Genomic DNA, 25360 nt, shown 5'->3' with positions numbered 1-25360 from the left:
AGGAAGACCAAGAAGAGAAACAGCTCATCCCATAAACTTCACCTATTTTTTTCCTAAATATCCTTTTCCTTTTTTTTTTTCCTTTCTTGGCTGCCCAGCGGCATATGGAGTTCCCAGGCCAGGGCTCAGATCCAAGCTGCAGTTGTGACCTAAGCCACAGCTGTGGCACACTGGATCCTTAACCCACTTGCCAGGCTGGGGATCGAACCTATGTCTCAGTGCTCCCAAGATGCCACCGATCCTCTTGCGCCACAGCAGTAACTCCTTTTTTATTTTTCTTTTTGGCCGCACCCATAGCATGTGGAAGTTTCCAGCCTAGGGATCAAAACTATGCCACAGCAGCAACTCAAGCCACAGCAGTGACAACACTGGATTCTTTTTTCTTTTTTTTTTTTTTTTTTTGTCTTTTGCCTTTTCTAGGGCTGCTACTGTGGCATATGGAGTTCCCAGGCTAGGGGTCTAATTGGGCTGTAGCCACCGGTCTATACCAGAGCCACAGCAACTCGGGATCCAAGCCGCGTCTGCGACCTACACCACAACTCACAGCCACGTGGGATCCTCAACCCACTGAGAAAGGCCAGGGATTGAACCCACAACCTCATGGTTCCTAGTCGGATTCATTAACCACTGTGCCACGACGGGAACTCCAACACTGGATTCTTAATCCACTGAGCCACAAGGGAACTGCTAAATTTCACCTATTGACTGTAATGCTTCCAAACGTGTAATATATGTGAATTAACCACTCACAGAAGAAAGCAGAATCGGATTTACAACTAACATTAAGGTTCCACGAAAAACGTTTGAAAGTTCTTCTTCCCAGGAGAAAGTACTTTCCATAATGTCAGGGGTAAACGGGCTGGGAATTTTATGGTCACGCGACGGGGGAGTCGCTGGCTGTCCCTGAGGGGCCCCTACGCACCATATCCGGTCAGTTGCGGGAGGTGGGATGTTGACGGCCAAGGTTCCTCTGCACTCCTGCACTTCCACCGTCAGCAGCAGGGGCGTGTTGGAGACCTCTTCCATCTTCTTTTTAATGAACTCTGTCTCCGTTGCTTTTTGGAAATATTTTGACTTGGTAATTTTATCAACAAGCCTCATAATTTTACTTGTTCGATGACCTCCCACATACCTTTAAATGAGGGACACAAATGAGTGTTAGTATAAGCTTTGTTGCTTCACAAACAAAAACTTGATGGCTCTGTGTTCACCTCACTTCAGACCAGAGTTTCTCGACCACAGTTTGACACTGTGGACCGGGTGACTGCTGGTTGTGGGCGTTGTGCTGTGCAGGATGTCAGCAGCAGCCCCCGCCTCGGCCTGCTAGGTGCATGTTCCCCCACAGCTGAGACAACAAAACATGTCTCTGGACATGGCTAAATGTTCCCTGAGGGGATAGCAGCACCCCCAGTTGAGAACTACTACTTTAGACAAGGGGCAGACATCAGACAGAGCCTGAGCCTTGTCAGGGGAGAGCCAGACCCAGCTCTCACAGTGGAAGCAGGGAACGCACCTTCAAATACTGAATATACAGCCAATGTCCTCTTAAGAGAAACCTCACCATCTCTATCTAACAACTAAGAAGTCATGTTGCATCCACAGGGACACAAAACAGGAATTAACTGACTGCCTTTGAGATGGTGTCACACAAACTTGGAGCAGCAACTACAGCTTAGAAACAGCTAAAGAAAAAAGCCCTATCAACCTGATATGCTATCAGGCCAGGAATGCAAGTTAGGCCTATCTACCTAACACTACCCTCAGAAGACGATGTTTGCTTCTTAAATCCTCCACAGTTCCAGAGTGCCAAGAATAGTACACACATGTGTGTAGAGAAAAGCGATTATTCTCGAGAAGGTCCTGTGGGTAGAGTTTAAATAATGCACACAAACTTTAGTGCCAACTCCTCAAGCATGTGAATTCTCTTTTCATCTTCTGTAGGATTTCAAAGGTAAATAGGTTGATATTTTCTTACAAATACTTCTGAATCGCCTGGTTTCTTTACTGTTTTAGTTTTCGTGTTTTTTTGTTTTGTTTTGTTTTGTCTTGTCTTTTATCTTTTTAGGGCCACACCTGAGGCATATGGAGGTTCTCAGGCTAGGGGTTTAATCGGAGCTGTTGCTGCCGGCCTATGCCAGAGCCACAGCAATGCCAGATCCAAGCCATACCTGTGACCTACACCACAGCTCACAGCAACGCCGATCCTTAACCCACTAAGCAAGGCCAGGGATAGAACCCACAGCCCCATGGTTCCTAGTTGGATTCATTTCCATTGTACCACAACAGGAACTCCCTGTTTTAGTTTCTTCACTCACTTTAACTAGTTAAAAATCCTTACAGAAATCAGTTGCCAAAGCTTTGTGATCATTATATAGTCCAGGTAACAGACAAAGGGCGCCCCAAAAATGAAGTCCATGATCCAAAAGATCAAAATTCCCCAAAGAAATCATCTGAACGTTTCAACTTCATGGAAACTGAAAGCTCAACAGAAGCAAGTGGAACCTGAGACCGGGTGGAATGCTCCCCACTGGCACCAGAGGGAGGTGTTGTGTCATTTGTACTCCTAGTGATAAACAAGCCCTTCAATTCTCTCTTATTTACTCAAATGGCCAGAGAAAACCTTTTTGGTCTGGACCCTTTTTTATTTTTTTGCTGTGCCCAAGACACGTGGAAGTACCTGGGCTTGGGGTCAGACCCGCACCACTGGCAGCCACACAAGCCACTGCAGTGACAATGCTGTCTCCTTAACCTACAGGGCCACAAGGGAGCCCCTGGACCTTCTTAAGGAAAGCTCTGTGGGTCTTTTATTTTGGGGCCCCGACTTTTAAGCCTCTAGCTTTGAGTTATTAGTGCAAAAGTCATGCACTCGATGTGAAGGAGGACGATCATAGAGGAAAAGGCAAAAAAGCTCTTGTCTTGCCTCCCTGACCCCCAAAGCTGGATCCACTCACCCTTCCGCCCCTGGGAGAAGCGGCTTGTCCCTGCGCTGGGCTCTGGTGCGTCGTCTTCGTCAGAGGAGCCAGCACTGGAGGACTCCTCGTCGCTGTCGGCCAGACAGAACGCCCTGGGCCTGCAACTGAGCAGGGCAGAGTCAGCACGGCAGGCTGCCCAGCACCAGGCTCCGCTTAGAAAGAGCACGCGCTCCACCCCCACTACTGCCGGTCATCACTCTCCACCACCCACCCCGCCCAGAAGAGGCCCAATCCAAGGGTCCTCGGATTGGCCTGGCTCCCCGGGAGACTCTTCAGCGCCGAGTCCCCTGGCAGGACCGCAGAGGACTTGGGCCTGAAGGGTTCGATTCTGCGCATGCGTCAGAAAGACAGGCGGTGGGAGCGTGATGCAGTCACACAAGATGCAGTGATTTCGTCAACAGTGCAGCGTGGCCAATGGGAGGGTGAGTGGAAAGAAGGATGGTTGCACGGATCAGGTGAGAGCTCATGTTGGTGACATGACCACCTCACAGGTGACGGGGATGTTCAGGCAAGTCCCCTGACTCGCTGAGTTCAACAACATGAGGCGTTTGGGCCTGGTTACCTCCAGGTTAGATTTGGCTCAAGAATCCTTCCTGAGATTACATATCTTACCCCATGCCTGCCCCAGCTCCTGAAGGTCACAGAAAAGAGCCAACAACCACAGGGTACAAATCTCAAGGGACTCGAGGGAGCAACTGATATGAGGACTCAGGAACTTTCCGGAGAAACTAATTTAAAACCTTTTTTAAATGAAGTAATGAAAAGCTTCACCCGAGAGCAATGTCCCTCATTAGTCTTTCCAGGTGGATCCTTGGTTTCCAGAGGCCTGGGGGCTGCTGGGTCACCTGCAGTGGTGAACGATCAAGCTCCCCTGTGAGGGTACTGGGTGGGGTGGGGGTGGGGTTCCTGGCTGAGCTTCAGCCACACAAAAGGCGGCTGCCTCCTCTGATGGTGCCTTTGCTTCAGAGGGGCAGATGGCAGAGCCCATCTCTGAGGCTCAGAGACTTAAGGGGGATGAAATGAACAAGGGACAGAGTAGCCTTTGAACACTGTCAAGCTACCAAACGGTGGCTAAGCAGAGAGGGGACCTTGTATTTTTGACGAGGACAAAATCACCAGGATGGGGAAGGTAACACAGCTTAGGTCTCATCTCCCTTTGGGGTCTTCCTCGGGTGATGTCCTTGAGCTACCAGACGCCCACAGGGACAGCCATCTTCTGGCCAAAAGGGCCAAGGGCACCCAAGGGCAGAGCACGCCTGGCGATGTTGAAGGCCCAGCAGAGGCCCCAGCACTGGGAGGAGGGTACTGAAATCTCCGCCTGAAACAGGAGCCCGGCTGTAAGAAGACCGCACGAATATTCTCCCTGGCAGGACACCCGGATCCTCTCCATCCTGGCTCTGAAACACTAGAGCCAGCGCTCCAGCCAACCCGCTTGAATGCAGCGTGAAAAGGGGACGCCCTCTGCAGACACAAAAGCCTCCTGTCCCTGGCTGAGGGGGAGCACCTGACTCCTCCTCCTCGCATCAGAGGCCTGGCTAGTCCAGGCGATGCTCATGTGTGTCCTTCTGAGCTTTCAGGGTTAGGCGGCCCTCACTGAGCTCTTCTGTGGGAAATGTACAGAGCAGAAGATGATTCCCAAGAAAGCCTACCCTGGGTCTTGGGATGAAAGAAGTCAGGGAGGTAAAGCCCCAAAGATAACGGGACCGTCTCAGAAACCCTACTCCTCCATCGCTAACATGGCCGTGCCCCCAGCTCAGACCTGGTGCTGCCAGGTAAGGAGTCTACACAGCACAGAAGGCTGCCTTACTATCCTGGACCACAGTGAAGCATGCAGAGCCACCGCCCCCTTCTGTCCCCACTGGTATTTGTCATCTGGCAGCCTCCAGACCTGGAGGAAAAGATGCCAAAGGCTGAGCACTGCAGTGAGCTCTTGGGTTCCTGAATTAATCCTCTGTGGGACAGAGAACAGGACAATTTTGTGGCTTGAAGTTAATAATTTAGACAAAGCTGTATCAGTTAAAACACACCAGATGACATGAAATTCTGACTCTGACCAAATGGCACCTCTCCCTCTGCATGGGGAGCTGTGTTATGCAGCTCCCAATTCTTACTCATTAGGAGGGTAACTAAATGTTTGGCTGATATTCAGGTTTTATAACTAAACATGCATTTTGTGATCTCAACCTTATGATGCCAGCATGAATTTCAGAGAAAGACACCTGCACAGTCTTATATAAGATGTGTTAGAACATGACAAGCCTATTTTTTAAAGCACACCTTCAAATTCCAGATGAGTGTGATAGCCTTTCAAAGAGCCACCTTACAGGGCTTATTCCAGTTCTGCTGCCTTTGCTAAAAATCTTTTTAGAAATGTGCTTGGAGTCAGACACATAGGAAAAAGTGAATCATTTCACCTTTTTTTCTTGGGGGGGGGTCTTTTTGTCTTTTTAGGGCCACACCCACGGTATATGGAGGTTCCCAGGCTAAGGGTTGAATCAGAGCTGCAGCCACCAGCCTACTCCAGAGCCACAGCAATGCCAGATCCGAGCCTCATCTGTGACCTACACCACAGCTCACGGCAACACAATCCTCAACTCACTGAGCAAGGCCAGGGATTGAACCCACATTCTCATGGATGCCAGTCGGGCTCACTAACGGTTGAGCCACGACGGGAACTCCAAAGAACGAATCATTTTATCACTGATACTTTTTTTTGTTGTCTTTTTGCCTTTTTGTCTTATCTAGGGCTGCACCCACGGCATACAGAAGTTCCCAGGCTAGGGGTCCAATCCAAGCTATAGCCGCCAGCCTATGCCACAGCCGCAGCAAGGTGGGATCTGAAACGCATCTGCAACCTACACCACAGCTCATGACAACACCAGATCCTTAATCCACTGTCGCGGCCAGGGATCGAACCCACAACCTCATGGTTCCTAGTTGGATTTGTTAACCACTGACCCACAACAGGAACTCCACTGATACTGTCTTGAACTAAACATTTTATTGTTTACTCTCACAATCACTGCCACCTCCGAATGACTTCTGGCAATTTCTCAAGAATCCGATACATCTACAAAGTAGGATGATCTGCCCTCATTCAGAGTAGTTAAAAAGTCACAGACTCCAGAGATAACTCAAAAAGCTGCTCCCCAAAAACGCTTTAAGTGAAGTGAGTAAACACGTCAGCGAGGTGACTGCCTTGACGGAACCACACTCATCAGAGTGTGTTCATTTTCTGTGAGAAAATCGGCCCCATACATTTGCCACAGACACACACACGAGAGCGCCCACCCAGAGCTGGACCGAGTCGTAGCGAGGGCGACAAGCACTGGGCTCCCGCACGCGGGGCTGGACTGCGCACGGCTGGCCCGGGACGAGGTGGTGGGCGCGGCTACACACGGGGACTCGCCCGGCGGCCAGGCTGCAGGGGCAGAGCGGGGCTCCCCAAGTGCCTTTCCGAAAGGCCCCTCCAGGGCCGCCGTTCATCCCCCTCGCGGGCCCCCTCGGCGGCCCGAGGCCACTTCTTGAGGGCTGCCCAGCGCACCTCCGGGACTCCATTTTGAGTGTCTTCCTGCCCCAAAGTTACCGTAACTACCTTACGTAACAAGAAGCTATTTGAAGACAAAAAAACTAAACGAATACTGCCTGCAAATACGAAGTGTGCCCGCAGGTCAAAGGGAAAGGTCTCACCCGGGGGCCTTTCTCACCACCACCCGCAGGGTAACGCGGGGAGGACTGGAACGAACTTTCCGCAGGCCGGCAGGACTCCCCACGGCTTGAGCAGCCTCCCCTCTGGGCCTCCCTACGGGCGCAGGCCCCTGCACACTTGCAGGGGGACCGGGAACGACAGTGAGGCAGAGCAGAGGCCCCGCCAGAGCAGAACGGCGGGCGGACAAGCGGTCGGGGGCTGGAGGGAGGGCCTGGAGGAAAGGGCCGCCGGCGGCTCTTGGCACACGCTGCTCCAGGAGAGGCTTCCTCCAGGAGAGTCAGCCCCAGAGATCACCCGCTCAGTCACTGCCACTGTGTGGGACTCTGCCTCGGCTCGGTATTTAGCCTCAGGGTGATTCTGCAGCTCGAGACTGAGACGTGGAGGGATTAGCGATGGGGGCTCTCCGAGCTCCCAGAAATTGAGAGCCAAATGGTGCGTGTGCATGCGTTTTCTGGGGGAAGGATCCAGAGCTCTCAGATTCCCAAGGGGGTCCTTTATTCAAAAAAGGGTTAAGGGTTCAGTTTTCCAGCCTTTTTCTTCCAAGTAAAGTGCTTTTAGATTGTATTTTTCCTTGCTTTTAAAATTAAATGGTAGCCAATTACACATCAACATAAAATTAACACCCTCACAGGAAGAAGCAAAACATTTTATACCAGGCACTACTGGGGAAAAAAAATATGGTACTTTAGATATATAAGTTAAATATACCACTATATTCCTAAAACAGGAATTTTTTCCTTGTAGTCTAGAGAAGCACTCCTTTCTGATCAGCCAGAGTTTATACACTTGAAATGATCGTATGATTAACAGTGACAGTGAAAGGCTCAAGAGGCAAGAAGCTCAGGGATCTGGTGGGGGGCGGGGCGACACCTGCTCCCAAGACCCCGCCCCAGCCTCCCGTGGAGTCCCAGCAGCTCCGTGTACAAACGGATTCCCAGCACAAAGGTTTCTGACTGCCGTCTGCCCTGCCCCACGCCCGGTTAGTGAGACCTCATTTCCAAGGTTGCTTCTGCCTAAGGTGTTTTTTATCGGCAGCTGGTTCTGCAACCCTGTTGTCACGAGGCTGGGTGATGGTGCCTGTATGGTGGTGAACGGCGCTGGGGTGGGGGCATCCGGGGACAGAGGCTGAGTCTGACGGGAGGACTGGTTCAGGACCCGGCAATACAAATCGGGGAAGTCGGTACGACTTTCCCCGCCAGGAAAGCCGCTTAAATGCGCCTGATCACAGCCCTCTCGGGTCTACAAATGGTGACTTTATGTCCAGGAACATGATGAAAGGACGGGCTTCCTCATGGTGTCACGTGGGTCCAAACAAGACTCAGCACTGACAGGGTATGAAATGCTACATGGAGGGCTGATTAATACCACTCACCGGAAAACACAATCCACAGATTGCCGAATCCAAACACATTTTAACAAACATTAGAAAAGTGAAAGGAAAATAGCACAGATATAGGTTAGATTGTGTATGGCAGGTAAAGTTCTCCAATAATTAAAATAGGAACACTTTCATGAAGTCACCTGGATAAATCAGAATCATGTCAGAAAGAACATTCTCAAACATGTGACCAACTCCCTCCACCTACCCTGCTTTTACCACAAGTCTGAATACAAGCCTTAGGTCAGTATCAGAACTAAGCAGAAATCTAAGAGCCAGGATCTATACTCAGATCTTGAAAAGGTGGCTCCTTGTGGCATTTTCCCATCACTGTTCTGTTAATTCCACGCAAAGGGGCTAAAGGTGTAAGGAGTGGTAGATTCTACGCTCATTTTTAGTTTGGTTTAAAAAATATACATGCACACACACACACATGTTTAGTTTGGTAATATATCTAATAATATATATTTTTAGTTTGATAATCTAATTTAAATAGGTAGTCTGAGGCAGTAATTTTTAAGGTGCGTGTGCATTTAAAAGTTCCACCTTATCCATTCTAAACGTCTAAGAAAAAAAATCAGCCTCATTAACTATCTCACAAATTTGGAGTGTTTACTAAATCTGACAAACTGGGCAGCAGATGCAGTATCTTCTACAAAGAGAGGAATTTACTAAGAAAGTCAATATTGTATTATTTAGAGAAAATATGTCTCAAAACACCTTAGGAGCACCCTCTTGGCTACAAAATCAATAAATAATTCTGACTTTGTGATTAAAGCAGATAGACCCCCTAAGGACCTTAGCCTGGCCCACATATTGCTGTTTGTGGCTGCAAGTTGAATGAGGGGTTTTGTGGAGGAGGATTTTCTTCACAAAGCATTTTTATTGTGCAGCCTGCTCTGCTGGTCTCACTCAGTGATGCTTCCCAGGTAATCAATACTGGCTGCCCCAGTGGCAGCACGGAGGCCCAAGGCACTGAGCAGAAGCGGGGACTCACGCTCTGCAGGGGATGCAACCAGGAAACCATGCCCTGAAAGCACTTACACGGAAAGCTCACTCAACATCGGGGCCACTACACATCAAAGCTGCTGCTCAGAGGCTGGAGGGAGAAGCCGGTTCCCAGGGGTTGGATGAGTAAATTCATATAGCCCCTTACCCTTCTTTGCCAATTTCTCCAACCTTCAGGGCTTCAACAAGAGGCTCTTTACCTAGTTTGGTCAAATTCATTTTGGTCTCAAGAGTCATCAGAAAGGACCCATTGTAGGACATTTCCAAATCGATCCAGAGTCCTGGAGAAATGGTGAAAAAACACAAGGTTTTTTTTCCCCCCAGAAAAACATGACTATAAAAGACAGTATAAAAATTTCTATTTTAAAAGTATCAAAGTGGGTAGCACATTAAGAGTCAGCAGATAGATGTTGCCTGTATTACTGATGCCTGCAAGAAGGGACTGTCAAAAGAAAAGCTTCCGGAAAGAGTCCAAGCCTTTGGCAAATTGCCAGCATCTCAATATCCATTAAAATGGTCACTGTGAGCTCAGCTTAGATCCTGAAGGGTCCCCATCCTCTGGGTTCTTTTCACGTTTAGTAAGAAACACACTCCCAGCAGGAGAGGGCTTGCCCTGGGCCAAGCCAGGCAGAGGTCTGTGGATTCCCAGCTGCTGAGAGGCAGAGGAGAGGTGCAGAAACTTCCCAGCAAGCTGTGCTCTTTAAAGACAATGTGAGAACCACGGTCTTTCTTTAAAGTACCTGTTCTCCTTGTAGGGCTAGGGAGGGGCACAGAAAACAATTCAGGTTTAGCTTGATAGGATAACTTTTGGAACCCCTTTCACTCTGGAAATTGCATAGTAAAGGAAACAAAAGAATTTATGTTCGAGCCCCAGGATTATCTCGATAAAGCTGGGTAACCACTTTGTACCTTACCTTAAAACCCTATTTCTTAGAAAAGACACTTGTGGAGAGCATATCTTTGAGGCTTTTGGCTTTATGGAATTTCACTGGGAGGGCCCAGCAGTGAAAGTGGCCACTGACCGGAAGTCTCAAATGCAAACCGGTCATCTCACCACCTTCTACCTCAGGGTCCTACGATCCAGCAGGACAGCCTACACTGTGACCTTTCTGACTCCAAGCACCTTAATACCTCATGGACTTTCAATCAAAACATGATCCTTCAAGTGGCTGCTTAAATGTTAATAAACGTTTACAGATCCTCATAAGACAAATGACAACATCTAACAGGAAGCAGGAAATTAATCTAAAACCATTCTTCACCCACAGGTACATTTTCACACAATTATAGTAAGTAACCTCTCCCGTTCGGCCACCATCTCAGATAAAAGCTTTGCTTAACCTCCGTAAGCACTAATGGTGTATTTCCTCACTAAAGACAGAATAATTTCCATTTTTGTTTTCACCAAATTCTTTTTATCATAATTGAAGGTAATTATTTTTCCATGAATGACCTGGTTTAGCTAAGTGATATGCAGATCAATTGTGAATGGCTTCTTTGCAGCAACTCACAAAACCGCTTTATTTCTTGCTCACATTAAGTATTCAAAAATCATTAATTAGCTTATTCTTCAAAGGCACTGTTACTGGAAATAAAGGGCACATCTGTTTTAATAAAGACATTTAGTTGTTAATCACTTCCAGGAGAAAGGGGATTAGGGCAAAAGGCTTGACATTAATAGATTTTAATCTCAATATAAATAGAACATCAATAAGGAAGATATTTATTGTTGTGTATCTCCAGCTTTTTTTAACTTGAGACTCAACAGACTCAAACTACCTGACTGCTGTATGTATTCAGACATAATCATTCCCTTTGAAAATCCTAGTCATGTTTCCAAGAAATATTACTGGCGTGTATTGCCTTTGAAGGCTGTCATATTAAAGCACCAGAATTGTACCTGCTACAGAGTAGAAGGTTTGGTTTGTCTGTTTTTTAAATGAGGGGATACAGATTCAGGTTTGGTAAATAGCCGGCCCATACCGGCACATTCTACCCAGTGGCATGTGGTCCAGCCCCCGGCCGGGAGCTGAGGGTGGGAAGAGGGAAGAGTACAGACACGTGGCCAGGGCTTGGGTTCCACTCCACTGGAGGTTCCTTGACCCCTCTGCCTCCGCATGGGCCTCCCCATCTGCACAAGGGACCACGGGCCTAGACGGCCAGCCCACTTCCTTCCTCCCTCGACTGCTGCCCAGCCTGGCTTGCTGCTGTTGCCGTGGCCGATAGAAACCAGACCAGAGGAAGCCACAGGGCCTGAAGGAAGAGGCTGCCACAGGGCAGTCAGAGAGAGCCCGTCCAGGGTGGGGAGGGGGGGAGGCAGGGACAACGGACTGCACCTCCGCCTGGGGGATGGGGCCTGTTTTTAAATCATGCTATGTGTCCCCTGAGGCCCACCCAGGGGCCTTGCTCAGGTCCAGTTCTAAGTAAAGATATGAAGGAGTCAGAAAGGTGAGAACCTTTAAAAACAGATATAAACTGCAAACATTCAAACAAATTATCTTATTATGATGTGTTTGCATTTAGATGAGGGGAAGATGACTGTTTTAACATTAGACGCAAAGAAAAACTTGCTTCTGTGACAAAGATTCAGTGGCAAGAAGTGCCCTGAAAACCCTGAAGCACACACAATCAGAGTTGAGGCCAACCAGTGACATAAAGGCTGAGTCAGGAGCTCCCACCTTGAGTGACTGAGAGACGAAATCTACAGTTACTGGAAAGGCTGCCTTCTCACGGTGTGTGCAGCAGGGCCCTGGTGTGTCTGCGTGGCTCCGTAACCCTGCTGAGCTGAGTGCTCCTCACCTGGGTGAGGCGGGGACAGGGCTTTCTCTTCTGGGCTCTTGGCAAAGGTTAGGACATCCCTGTGAGGCATTTCATTTAAAATACTGCTTCCTACAACCGTCTGGTCTTGGGAGTGCTCAAGGATAGAAACCAGAAGCTGAGGAGCAGGACCATTTGGCAAGTCTTTACAGAGGAGTGAGGCAGCCAGTCCTGAGAGGTTCTCTGCAAAGGGCAGGAACACAAAGGGTCTCGTCTCGGTCTGCTCGAACTCCTGTAACAAAACACCACAAACTAGGGGGCCGAAACAGCAGGCGTTTATCTGGCACAGCTCTAGAGGGTGGACGTCCAAGATCAAGGTGCTGGCTGATTCCTTCCTGCGAAGGCTCGCTTCCTGGCCTGCAGGCGGCTGCCTTCTCCTGTGTCCTTACATGGCAGAGAGGGCACAGCTAGCTCTCTGGTCTCTTCTCCTGAGGGCACGAATCCCATCATGACCTCATCCAAACCTAATCACCATCTCTAAAACCATCACCTTGCAGGTTAGGCCCCAACATGCGAATTAGGGGGGGAAGGAGGGGGACGCAAACATTCAGTCCCTAGCAGTTCCCCACACGAGGGGTCTTCATGGTGTGAGGCTGTCCAATGGTGGAGGGTGGTGCCTGGTTACCGAGTCCCTACAAAACCAGCCCTTCACTGGCAACAGGGGAAACACAACTGACAAAGAACTTAACAAATTTCAGTCTTCATGCACACTTCAGTCTGTGACGAGCTCAGATAGCTGGGTTTTTTTTTTTAAGAATTGTGAGTTAGGGTTTCCCGTTGTGGCACAGTGGAAACGACTCCACCTAGGAACCATGAGGTTGCAGGTTTGTTCCCTGGCCTTGCTCAGCAGCTTAAGGATCTGCTGTTACCATGATCCGTGGTGTAGGTTGCAGATGCAGCTTGGAACCCGTGTTGCTGTGGCTGTGGCCTGTAGCTCTGATTTTTTTTTTTTTTTTTTTTTTTTTAGGGCCGCAGCCGCAGCATATGGAGGTTCCCCAGCTAGGGATCTAATCAGAGCTACAGCGGCCAGCCTACACCACAGCCACAGCAACTTGGGATCCGAGCCATGGCTGTGACCCACACCACAGCTCACGGCAATACCAGTTTCTTAACCCACTGAGCAAGGCCAGGGATCGAACCCACAACCTTATGGTTACTAGTTGGATTCTTTTCTGCTGCGCCACAACCAAACTCCTGTAGCTCCAATCTGACCCCTAGCCTGGGAACCTCTACATGCCGCCAGTGTGGCTCTAAAACGCAAAAAAAATATTAAAATTTAAAAAAAAAAAAAGTCATGAGATAAGTTTTATTTGGGCCAAACAAGGAGCACAGCCTGGGAAGCAGCCTGTCAGAGAGCTCTGAGAAACCGCTCCAAAGCGGGGGCAGGGGAGAGGCCTCTTGTGGTGCAGAGGGTTAAGGACCCTCACTGTCACTGCTGTGGGCATGGCCCCCCCAAAAAAACAAAAGAAAAGAAGTGGGGGAAGGTCAGTATATATGTGATTTTGGTGAAGGGTCAGACGGCTGTTTTTCTGTTTCTTTTCAGCTTCGCGAGGGAAGGCTCTGTTTCCACCACTGCTAGTCTGAGGGAGACTCACTCCACCTCAAATGTATATGAGTCTAAACACAAGGACTCAGAGCTGAAGATGCTGAGGTGAATACCTGTCCTCAGGAAGTTTATACCTGAAGAAGAATAGAGGCAGCCTGGGCCACCTTATGCAGAGCGACCATGATGCCACCCGAGGTAACACACGTGTGCCCTGGTGTGTGTCACCACAGAGGAGTAAAACGGAGGTCCCTCCGCCTTCTCCCTGGTAGGTTATTTAATAGATCCTCAGGCCTCAGGAGCAGTCCTGCCGTGCTCGTATAAATCCAGTAATTTCACGCAGCAGCTCACTGTCATATTACTATTAAACTAACCCAAAGGCCTCAGTCTCACTGGAACAGGTTGGATGGCACACGGGCTGCTCAGCAGGAGGGGAGAGGCCCTCAGGCCTTGCTGGCTGAGACTGGCTCAGGCCATCTGCTCCTCCCCTCCCCTACCTGTAACTGCTGGCTGATTTTCACTTTGAGAGTCAACATTTGGCATCTAGGAGTTCCCATTGTGGTGCAGCGGAAACGAATCCGACTAGGAACCGGGAGGTTGTGGGTTTGATCCTGGCCTCACTCAGTGGGTTAAGGGTCTGGTGTTGCCATGAGCTGTAGTGTAGGTCGCAGATGTGGCTCAGATCTGGCAGTGCTGTGGCTGTGGTGTAGGCTGGCAGCTGTAGCTCTGATTGGATCCCTGGCCCGGGAACCTCCATATGCCACAGGTGCGGCCCTAAAAAAGCCAAAAAAAAAAAAAAAAAAAGATAGTACCCAAAGAACAAAAGCTCTTACAAGTGGAAGATTTAATAGTACATCACCAACAACAGATGTTTGGGTTATCTGGCTCCTGGAAGGGCACATCGGTGATTGTCTTGTTCCGAGCAAACAGACCAGTGCCATGCTGCTCACTCAGATACAGCAGAAAACCAGTATTCCTCGCATTTGAAGGTGGCTTTTAGGATGTCACTTTTGGCTTTGTCTACCTGCAACTGTTCTCAGAACCAGCCCCACCTTTCAAGGTCTGCAGAGTCCCAAATCTGACTCTCCTCTCCCACCCCGCCCAAGTTCCAAAACGGGTGTTTTTTCCTCCGTTTCGTAAAGAGTATTTTCTCTTCCTGCAACATGATCTGGCCAGAGAGGACACGTGTCATTCTTGCCAGAGCTGAGCCCACAGTCTGGCCCCATTGCCGTGATCTGCCCCGGGCAGCTGCTCCCTTGGTGAGGATGCTGCAGCCGGGGACGCAGTGGGGAACGGGCAGGTTACAGACAGACTCTGGCTCCACTTTTCTGCAATATTCTGCTGGCAAAGCAACCTCATCCCAGCATTGAATGAAGGACGAGGCACTATTTTTTTTTTTTTTTTTTTTTTTTTTGGTCCTTGTGGGGCCACACCCATGGCATATGGAGGTTCCCGAGCTAACGGCTGAATCAGAGCTGCAGGTGCCGGCCTACACCACAGCCACTGCAATGCCAGATCTGAGCCGCATCTGTGACCTACACTGCAGCTCATGGCAATGCCAGATCCTTAACCCACTGAGTGAGGCCATGGATCCAACCCTTGTCCTCATGGATAATCGTCGGGTTTGTTAGCCACTGAGCCATGACGGGAACTCCAACTTTGTTCCTTTCAGTGGCAAGGCCACACAGTGAGAATGGCTTTCTTCTTTCCATTTGTTCTAGGAGGATCTGCTGGCCTTGGGCTGCAGGATGGGCCAGCTGAACATCACAGCCACGCACATTCTAAAGTCTCTAAGAGCAGCAGCATTGAGGGCAGCCACAACAATGGTAAAAATAAAAGTTAACACTTAAGAGCTTGCCTGGCACTAGAGGCTTTCCAAGTGTCTCATGTATTAACTCATTTAAGCCACCAAGTAGGTGCTATTGGCCTCCCCGCCTGAAAGAGGAGCATTAGTGAAGCGGCTAAGGTCTTGCCCAAGGCATGAAGCTGTGAACCGGCAGGGTGTTCCTAGAGCTAGGACTCAGAACCATGGCCCTGTGTGGCTTCAGGAAGAGCATCCTCGGGCTGGAGTGATCCAGCTGGCTCTGGCCCAAATACCCCTCCTGAGCCAAGTGCCGCAACAGATAAGCGCAAGTCAGGAACCTTTTTTTGGCCGCGCCCACGACATGCACAAGATCTGGAGCCAGGGAAAAAACTCATGCCACAGCTGTGACTGAGCCATGGCAGTGACAAGGCCGGATCCTTAACCCACTGCACCACCAAGGACCTCCTAGGAAACATTTTTTAATAAGAGGGTGTGGGGGGATCCCCGGGAGATCTCCTGAGAGCAGCTGAAGGCTTCTTCACCCAGGGGGCACTTCCCTGGGAGGGTGAGCTCTGCTTTTCAGATTTGGTTTTAACGAGTCACTCCTGATTTTAATTTCCCCAAAAGGAAAGGTTTCTCTTGGAGCAATGGAATCCAAGAAACATCTTTCCCCTTCATGTTCATTTCTGTTTTACCATCACATGTATCCTTTGTAGACTTGGAAAAACCTAATTTGATCAAACTTTTAATACCCACAGGCTTTCTGTCTTTATCATTCCTTTCTTTAGTAACATTTCCTCTCTTGTTACATAAGCAGGCAGATCTCTAAAACTTGCCCTGAATGGAGTTATGTGAGCCTCAAATGGATTAAAAACTGGCAAAGCTTTGATCCATATAATGAGATGTCTTGCTGCAGCTCTGGCTCAAGAGGAACAGGAAAGAGACTTGAGACTTAGGCATCTGGTGAATTTCATTCAAAGCCTTCCAAAGCTGCAGAGTTCACAGCCACAGGGACACTTCTTAGATGCTACAAAGCCCAGTGGTGGCCCTGATGCCCTCTTGTTGGAAATTTCTACCAATTCAACAAAGGACAATACTGAGATAAGAGACTGCTAATGCATTAGAAAATAGAGTATGCACACGTGGTATTTACTTTCTTTAAGCCCGACTCTTATGTGAGCTGATCATTTACCAGCGTGTTACAAGCCAATTCCCAAAGAGGCAAAGAGCAAAGAGCAACCCAGAGCCTCCTAGAGCCAGAGGAAGGCAGGCGGCCCCGGGATGCCAATGGGGTGAAGGTTGGGACCCCTGAGCTTAACACATAGGTAATGAATCTTTTGACATTTTACATGTGGTTGAAAGAACTCCAACTAGACCCTTTGCAAAGCATCTTTTCCAGTTTCACTCTTAGTGCACCAGAAATTAACCCACCCTAGGAGCACTCAGATTCATCAAAGCGTAGACATAATTAAGTGCTCACAGGTGACCTCGACATGCTAGTAGGAAGCTTCCTGGATTTGCGAATAATTCTCTGGTCTCTCTCTGAAATCGATGGGATGCTGAAGACCTAGAAATATGGGCTTCACTGTTGGCTGAAATATTGCTACAGAGATTTGTTACAGCTGCTAATTGTAGTGCTAAAAAAACTCTTTGTATTTACATCCAATGTATACAACACAGAACTTGATTTCACTAAATACGTTCAAGAGCCATCTGATCAAGCCATACAGAGACAAAGTAGATGCTGTAGTCTCTATATGTTACAAAACATTTACTTCAAAACAAGTATCACTCTCTTGAAAAGTGTTATTTTCTTCCCTACTTTGTTCCTGAAACTTTTGAGGAATAATGTAAATCCAGTTTAAGCTCATTTGGAGAGGGATATTTACAAAGAAGTAAATACTTCTGCGATGGGAAGGTTTTTCCTTTCTTGCTCGTGGATTATTCCTGCCTACCTAGTTCATTCTTCTTTTCACCAAACTCACAGACACTAAATTTTCTGCCAAGGTGCCATAAAATAGACACAAATCTTTATATCATAATTTTATTGACTCTCTCCACACTTCTAATCAACTTCTCTCTCACACACACACGTAAGCAGGCATAAATAATATGTTAGGTATCATGTCTTAAAAACCAAATCCGAGAATTTCCCTCCAGCAGAGAGCCTTACTCTCAAAATATTATCTGACAATGCAGGTCTTCATTTTTCAAATACTGAGTACCTACCAGGAGTGATAGAGAACAGAAAAATATAAAACATGAAGCTCAAAGAATTTGCAACCTGGAAGTCAGGGCAAGGTAAAAGATGGAATGCTTTTGAGGAGGGGCAGCTCCTGGCAAGAGGCCAGGGCTGGGGAGTTCCCTGGTGGCGCAGTGGGTTAAGGATCTAGCACAGTCACTGCTATGGCTTGGGTCACTGTTGTGGCGAGGGGTTTATCCCTGACCTGGGAACTTCCACATGCTGTGGGCATGGCCAAAAAAAGAGAAGAAAACAAGAGTCCAGGGCTGGGCAGGTGCACACGCAAGGGCTGTGGCCATCCAGGGCCAGGTCACACAAAAGCTCAGGCCCCGCTAGGTGCCATGTGGGCATCTTTGGGCTGAAGGAGGACCTGTGAGGAGCCAGAAACCTAGAAGGATGAGGAGGGGGAGTCCTGATCTACTCCCCATCAGTTCAAGGCTGAAGACAGGCAACAGGAAAGAGACTGTTAAAAAAGCCCCAACTCCCTCCATCACAAAGCCCTGATATCAGTCTGCATCGATGGAAACAATTTAACTCTTGTACAACTGCTCAATTCCTCTCTCGAGTCAACTAAGAGTTACCTTGGTGATCAACGTAAGGCTTGAAGGCCTGAAGGATTTTTGGCATAGCTACCCCCATGTCGAGTTCCGTCAGGGTCAGCTCATTCATAAAGTAGGGGAGCTGGAGGAGAGAAGTAAAGGACAATGAGAAGCGCTGGCGACCTGGCAAACAGAGGTCCGCGTACTCTCGGATGGTCAAGGTTTTGGGAAACCGTTACTTAACCAAAATGTATGGAGCGCATACCGCATACTAGGCATCGTCCTACAGGCAGAGCCATGGATGAGACAGGCAAGGTCCCTGCTCTCATGGGGTTTATATTGAAGGGGCAGAAACAGATAAATAAGTAGACAAATAATCTAATGTCATAGAGTGATCAGTGTCTCAGAGAAAATAGGTGGGTAATGGGACAGACGAGGCCGGGGCACTTTAGAGAAGGAGGACCATGAAGGCTCCTCCGAGAAGTGGTGCTGGGCCAGCTGGGCCAGAGAGCAGCCCACGGACTAGGCGTCAGCCAGGCTGGCCAGGTTAATGATGCCGGAGGTGCTGACGCTCTGGGGCAATGGCCCTCTCTTAGACTGCTAGCAAGGAGGTACGAAACCCCTACAACGTTTCTTGTATTAAAATCCTTGGGGGGGAAAAAAATCACACCCTTTGACCCCATGCTGGATATTTCCCTTTTCCCCCTGGCTTCGAGTTCCTCGCCAAACCCTGAGAGGCTGGTCTGCAGGAAGCTCATCAACGGACTCTCTCACCCTCTGGCTTCTGGTCGGGCTTGGCCATTGGGACACACCAGTGGCAGGGAGGTGCACGGAGGTACAAATCCGGTCATCTGTCCCTTCCCTCCACTGAAGGCCACAGCTCCTGTCAGACAGGCTGCCCTCTCCACACAGCTGCCCTGCCAAGTCTGGGCAACCGCTTCCGGCTTCTGCCCCTTCAGGGCCTGGCAATGTCCCTGACTGCTGCCAGCCCCGGGGTGCTGCCCTGGCCCACACCTTTACAAATCCTCCCTTTATTAAACTCTCCCCCAAGCTTACTCCATTGGAGGGTGCCGTCTGTTTCCTGCTGGGACCCCAACTGATATAGCTGTCGGTAGATCTTTTAAAGGAACTAACAAGAGTGTTGGTATCATGCTTAGAAATTCATACCTCACCTCAAGAGCAAAGAATACATCTGTTTCCTCCACCTGGATTTATGTATGGGTACGTATATTTAAAAAAGATCTTTAGTCCATGCCTAATTTTAAAATTAGGATTCAGGGATCCACTTTAATTTTTTTCCCAGTGGCTAGTCAGGTGTCAATAACCTATTTTTTGGAACAACCAAATCTTTCCCTACTGACCTGCAGTGCGCCTCTCAATATGAGCTTCCCAGTGGACTGGAGTCTATAGTGAGCACTCTGTTCCTACCAGTATCAAACTGCTTTTGTTACTGTAGCTTTAAAATACATTTTTAAATCCGGCAAGTCCTTCTTTTCTCTTCCTCCAGAATTTTCTTATTCTCATGAGAACTGCTCAAATTGAACATTAGAATAATTCTGTAAAATTTAGAATATAATTAAGAGTGTAAAAAAATCTGAACATATGCTAAACATTTCTTATGAAATGAAGTAGCATCTAGCCAGGCATGGATTTATTGCCTATTTTGGCTGGACCTCTTCAGCTGCTTCTGTGCAGAGAAACATATATTTTCAGGATTTGCCAGTCAGAGAACTTCATCTCTGAATTTTTGGGGGGATGGAGGTGTTAATTTAAAGAGGTTATGAGAGTTCCCATTGTGGCTCAGCGGTTAACGAACCCAACTAGCATCCCTGAGGATGGGGTTCAATCCCTGGCCTCGCTCAGTGGATTAAGGATCCAGCATTGCTGTGAGCTGTGGTGTAGGTTGCAGACATGGCTCAGATCCCACATTGCTGTGGCTGTGGTGTAGGCCAGCGGCTACAGCTCCAATTCAACCCCTAGCCTGGGAACCTCCATATGCCGTGGGTGCGGCCCTAAAAAGACAGGGGAGAAAAAAAGAGGTTATGATGTCTGAGATGGACAAAACCTGTCTCGAGACAGTATTCAAATGTGCAGTTTTGAATTGGTGGTTGCTCATGTGGTGGTTGGCCTCCCGATCAGCCTGCACAATGCTACTTGGCCATGAATGTAGCCAAAATTGTGCGCCTTTGCCCCAGTCCTTTTTGTCTAATTGTCATCCTAATACCCAGTGTTTCAGGATCACGCCCAGTTTCCATGGGAACAGGAGTGGACATGGAGCCAGGCGAGTGAATGCAGACAGAGGAACACGGAGACCCTCCTGTGCCAGTCTAGCCTCCCACCCCATCCCATCCTGCTCCCCGGAGCCCCCGCAAGGGCCTGAGGCGGGACCTAAGACAAGGAGGAACAGAAGGAATGGGGTGGGGGTGGGGGGTGGGGGTGGAGGTCCTGAGAAAAGCTTGGCAGGGGTTCGCGAAGGCAGAGGGGAGATGAGCAGCACATTTCCTACTTACTCACTTGAGCACCCAACTCCAAGATTCTAGAACATTTCTAACAAATGTTCCCTCCCCACCCCGTCCGTGCCCAGATCTCTGATCTGAATGAAAACTCTCAGGACCAGGCCCTGGAGAGGCTTCCTTCCTGTCCTGTGGGGAAAGGCAAGGCCAGCTCACGCCCCTTCCCGCTCTTCCCACCCAGCCTCTTCTTTCCAGCCAAAGGGCACCGAAGCGAGATGGGAACCCACACTGTGTGCTCTCACCCTCCTGGGAAAACTCAGCTGGGGACTGGGTGTTCTCTAGCTTGGTGGAGGCTGAGTTAGAAGCCTCATGCAATAACAGCAGCATTTGCTGACATGGGCACAGGGGCCATAGCTGCTGAGGGCTCTGAAGTGGTGTCAGAGCAGCTGGCCAAGGCCCAGGGTGTATTTGCTGCTGGGCAGCAACTCAGCTTGCTTTAAACCCATCACTGGGTACCAGATACACACACAGGGCCGCTTTTCCACAACATGAGTCATTATCACGGGTGAGGGTGACAGTCTGAGATGGCAGGGCAAGGCCAGCCAAGAGCTCTCCATGTGGCAGGCCTTCAAGGAGACCGGGAGACAGGGAATCTTTGTCACAGGGCAAAGCTCAGGCTCCTCCAGCCATTCTGACTCTAGACTAGCTGTTAACCAATACTCACTACTAGGTTTAAGGACTAGCCCTTCCCAGGGATACTGTGATACTTGGTGAGAGTAAAGTCCTTTTGGCAGGAGTGGTGGCAGGTTCAGCATTATCTTGCTGCCTTCCTGCTTATTCCATTGCCAGGGTCCCTCTGGCCTGCAGGGCGCTTTCCAGGGGAGCAGCTCAGGGCAGGTGGAGGGTGGGAGGTGCTGAGACTGGCAGTGAAGGGAGTCTCCAAACTGCTGATGCTGCTGGGTCATGGCCACTTTTCTCCATCCTAACCTCCCAGCCTGCCTGACGTTAAGAACAAAAAGGAGTTGAAGTTTGTGCCCTGCAAAAGCCCCCATGGCCAGCAAAGGGAGAAGATGGAAATGAAAGGCTTTCCTCAACCTCCTGTGGGTAGAGGGAGCTCCCGGTTCTCCACCAGGAGTCGGGGCAGAGGCCCCGTGAACTCCCAGAGCCAGAGAGGAGCGTGGGGCACTGCCCTCCCCAAGTCTGGATGGGAACACGTGTTAATGGGGAAAGCAGTGTCCCATTGGGAGCTCAGGCGGGCCCTGCTTTGTCACACAGTGCCAGGACCTGCAGCCCTGCTGCTGAAGGACACAGTCTCTGGGAAAAGAGCTGCAACAGCCACACCCTGTGCCTCCGCCCAGGAACTCAAGCCTTCCATCATGTTCCAAAAGGGGGAGGAGGCTGAGTGAGCTTCAAGTTGGCTGCTGGCCTCTCTTCTCCAAACCTGGAGGGTCACGGCTGCTTCCTGCTCACCCGAGGGACCTGGCTAGCAGACCATTCAAGGCTCGACTCACCCAAACAACATAAACAGGCCGACCCTTGTCAACAGAGCCCTCCCAACCCCCTGGCCCGACTATTCCACCTCAAAATCGCAGGCAAGCCGATGCTCCATCAGGGCCCGGGGAAGGGAGGACACTGGGCCATGGTGGCAGAGAGCTGACGGGGCCAGGAAGGCTCTGTCGCTTAGCCAAAGGAAAGAGAGGAATCAAGGCTCCTCCATGCCCACACTTCCCTTCTAGCGTGGTACTACCATAGCTCACAGTTTTCTAAATCTGGAGTCCTTGAACTCTCTGAAATCGTGGGCAAATTTCTGAGTCACAGTGCATTTTTCTAGGGAAAGGATCCATATGTTTCTGCTTCTCAAAGGGTATCTATGACCCCAAAAGATCCACTGACTTAAGCAGCTGAGTGTGCAAGTTCTTGGTGGAGACCTGGGGGCCACAGCGACTCTTCCTTGGTTGGGTCTTCACTGGATCAAAACTTACTTCTAAGTAACTGAAATAAGGTCTCTGGGTTGGCAGAGGTGACACTAAATGCGTCACTTAGTGGCAAATGTAAAGACTTATGCAAGTTTCAACTCACTTCCAACTGGGCCTATAGCAGACCAGGACTGTTTCTTGAGCAGAGAGAGCCCAAAATAAAATACCATCTGGCCGGAAGTAAAGGTCAAATGCAGATACATTTGGAGTGCAATGCCACGTTCCCAGCTCTGAGAGGGAGCTGGGAAAGAGGTCTTGAGCAGTCTGGCATTTTCCTCAGAGCATATGCTACATGGCAAGACTGTGAGGCTGGTGGGCTCTCCAGACATACAATTTAAGTTCATTGCTGACTTAAAGGTAACAGAATTCTAGGAGTTCCCTGGTGGCCTAGTGGTTGGTTGAGGATCTGGCATTGTCAGTGTTGTGGCTCAGATTCAATCCCTGGCCTGGGAACCTCCCCATGCTGTGGGTTCAACCAAAACAAAAACCAAAACAAAAAACAAACAAAAGATAATAGGATTCTGTTTAACAAACTAGCTACAAAAGATCATATTACCCAAATGAAATTCTGAATTATTACCTACAAGGGACAACAATGAGGATAACTAAAGAAAAAAAGTAAACAGGAACATTCGCTAAATCCCAGATGGAGCTAATCATATGGTTAAGGTTACAGCCCACATTTATATGATAAGAATTTACCACTCCCATTTGTTATATGCTTTAAACCAAATTATTTTTCACTTAGGGTATAATGGTACAAAACTTCCAGAAATTAAACGTGATGAACTGGAAGCCTATTGTGTGGAAAACAATACCTTTATTTTGCTGAGCTTCATTTGGATTTTCTTAGACACCAGATCAGACCAGTACTTTTCTCCTAAAAAGTCCCAAAACATTCTTCCAAGCAAGGCATTCACCCAGGCCTCCTGTTCTTCCTCCTCAGATGGTGGAGCCTCTGGCAACTGGCAACAAGAAAAGGGACCAAAATTAGCTAGAAAGTAACTGGAGAACAAGACAGGTGCTTATTTTTATAAAGTCACTGAAGGTCCCTCCCTCTGGAGAGGGCGCCCGCGTGAGTCGTGTTTCTTCCCTGTGAATTACAAGTCCCACATTATGTCAGTGAACAGAAAAAAGAAACAAAAGCTACCATCACAGATAGAAACTCCTCTTTGTTTTCTTTTTCTACCCGTCTTCCTGTGAAGCAGCTAATACTTTATACAATTAGCTCAGCTTTTTCACCCTGGGCCCCCAAAATTAGCTTGGTACCAACATCCTGCATCAACGTCCTGTCTGCCTATCTTTCTCAGCTAAAGTTCCCAGGACATGAAAAAGTCAAGGTGGTCTCGCCAGGCAGCCCCAGCGTTGCTCAATGCCCAGGATTCTCACCTTCAGTCTGACTCTTGTGAAGTCATGCTTCTGCTGAGTGAAGAGCAGGGGGCTGCTTAGAAAGACTGGTGTCTGGGTCCTAACTCAGAGATACTAATTTAAGTGGGTATGAGAATTTTTAGAAGCTCTCTCACTGATGTGATGAACAGGTGAGGCTGAGACCCAAGTCCCAGATTAGAGAGAGGAATTCTGTGAAATTCCTACAGCTGTTCTCACCCATCTCAAACAAGGGAAATATCCCAGGCCTCACCTCCACTTGCTACAATCCATTTGAAATACCCATCGTGGCCAATGTGCGAGGTGGGAAAAGAGCAAACCCTGTTTGTTAGTTTCCAGCTTCCAAGACTATGGACTCTTGCCTGGAGAGGGCCAGGTCGGGGTGAAGCAGAAGGCAGACCCAGCTGCAACATGCACGGACGGTGTGGCAGTGCAGGTGATGCTTGGCAGTGTCCACTGACCTCATGCCAGGCCCCACAATAGGCCTCCTTCTCAAGTTCCCTCATTTACCTCCCACGGAACCCCAGACACAACTTTACGTCTGTCTTAGGAGAAAACAGACTCGGAACGTTCAGTGCCCTGCCCGAGGCCCCTAATTTATCAGCACAGCCTGACTCACAGCCTCCTCCCTACCCCCTACCTGCTCTGTCCTGTGGGAGGAATGGGGTGTGACTGGCCCCTGGTGTGACAGACCAGTCCCTTGACCAAGGTCTCGAGGTCTCTAACTAGATGACTGCCTTATAGAAACAATGAGCCTCAGAAAGCAAAGACCAAAAGAACTAGAATTGCAGGAACCTATGAACTGTCCACCCTTTCTCCTCCCTCTGTGGTTTATGCAAATGCATCTGTCCTGCCCCCTGGATGCCTCCCTGTCCCTGTGCTCCATACCTGCGGCTCATACCGGTGATGTCTGTTGTGGGCGTCCGTGACTGTGCCCCGGCACAGCTGTGGCCCAGGCCAGGGCAGAGTACCCTGGTGGCTGCTCGTGAACTTGACAACTAAAGATCTGATGACCTGTGAGGGCTCTAAAGGCCTATGGCAGGTACTTGTGCATGATTTTTCTGAAGCCTGGAATCCTTAGGGTCTGACCCAGCTGAACTGGTCACTGAACTTGTGCAGGACCTGGCAGACTCCCTCACAACTACCTATGCTCTGGTCTTGTCAGAGTTTGTGCCTGGGGGTTTGCCTGCCCTTTTTCAATCTAATGTTACTGCATGTAAGTGGGGATAGTCTGTGTTCTACGAGTCCTTCAAATTTGAGTGTTTTCAAAGTTCTACTTTATGAATGTCAGTGAGTCTCATTAAAAAAAAAAAAAAATCTGGAGTTCCCTCGTGGTGCAGGAGGTTAAGGATCCAGCATTGCTGCTGCTGTGGTGCGGGTTCAATCCCTGGCTCGGGAATTTTTGTATACTGTGGGCACAGCCCCCCTCTCCAAAAAAAATTCAACTCTGGTTGAAAGAATACTACGTTTTGGTCATGGCATTTCAGAAGACACGGCTCTTTCTAAATGGCTATAGGTACCCTCTCTGTGCTC

General features: G+C 49.0%; 1 protein-coding gene across 1 annotated transcript in view; it reads right to left on the bottom strand.

Moving 5' to 3' along the window:
- Window positions 1-25360, bottom strand: part of TEX2 (testis expressed 2) — a 102326-nt gene that overhangs the window by 6084 nt on the left and 70882 nt on the right. Inside the window, 6 exon segments of the mRNA XM_021066767.1 lie at window positions 923-1132; window positions 2952-2982; window positions 2985-3076; window positions 9216-9348; window positions 18055-18154; window positions 23260-23406. Coding sequence (XP_020922426.1) covers window positions 923-1132; window positions 2952-2982; window positions 2985-3076; window positions 9216-9348; window positions 18055-18154; window positions 23260-23406 — 713 coding nt within the window.

The sequence above is a fragment of the Sus scrofa genome, chromosome 12 (assembly GCF_000003025.6).
Source record: "Sus scrofa isolate TJ Tabasco breed Duroc chromosome 12, Sscrofa11.1, whole genome shotgun sequence".
Taxonomy (NCBI): Eukaryota; Metazoa; Chordata; class Mammalia; order Artiodactyla; family Suidae; genus Sus; species Sus scrofa.
This window is presented reverse-complemented; position numbering and strand designations above follow the sequence as displayed.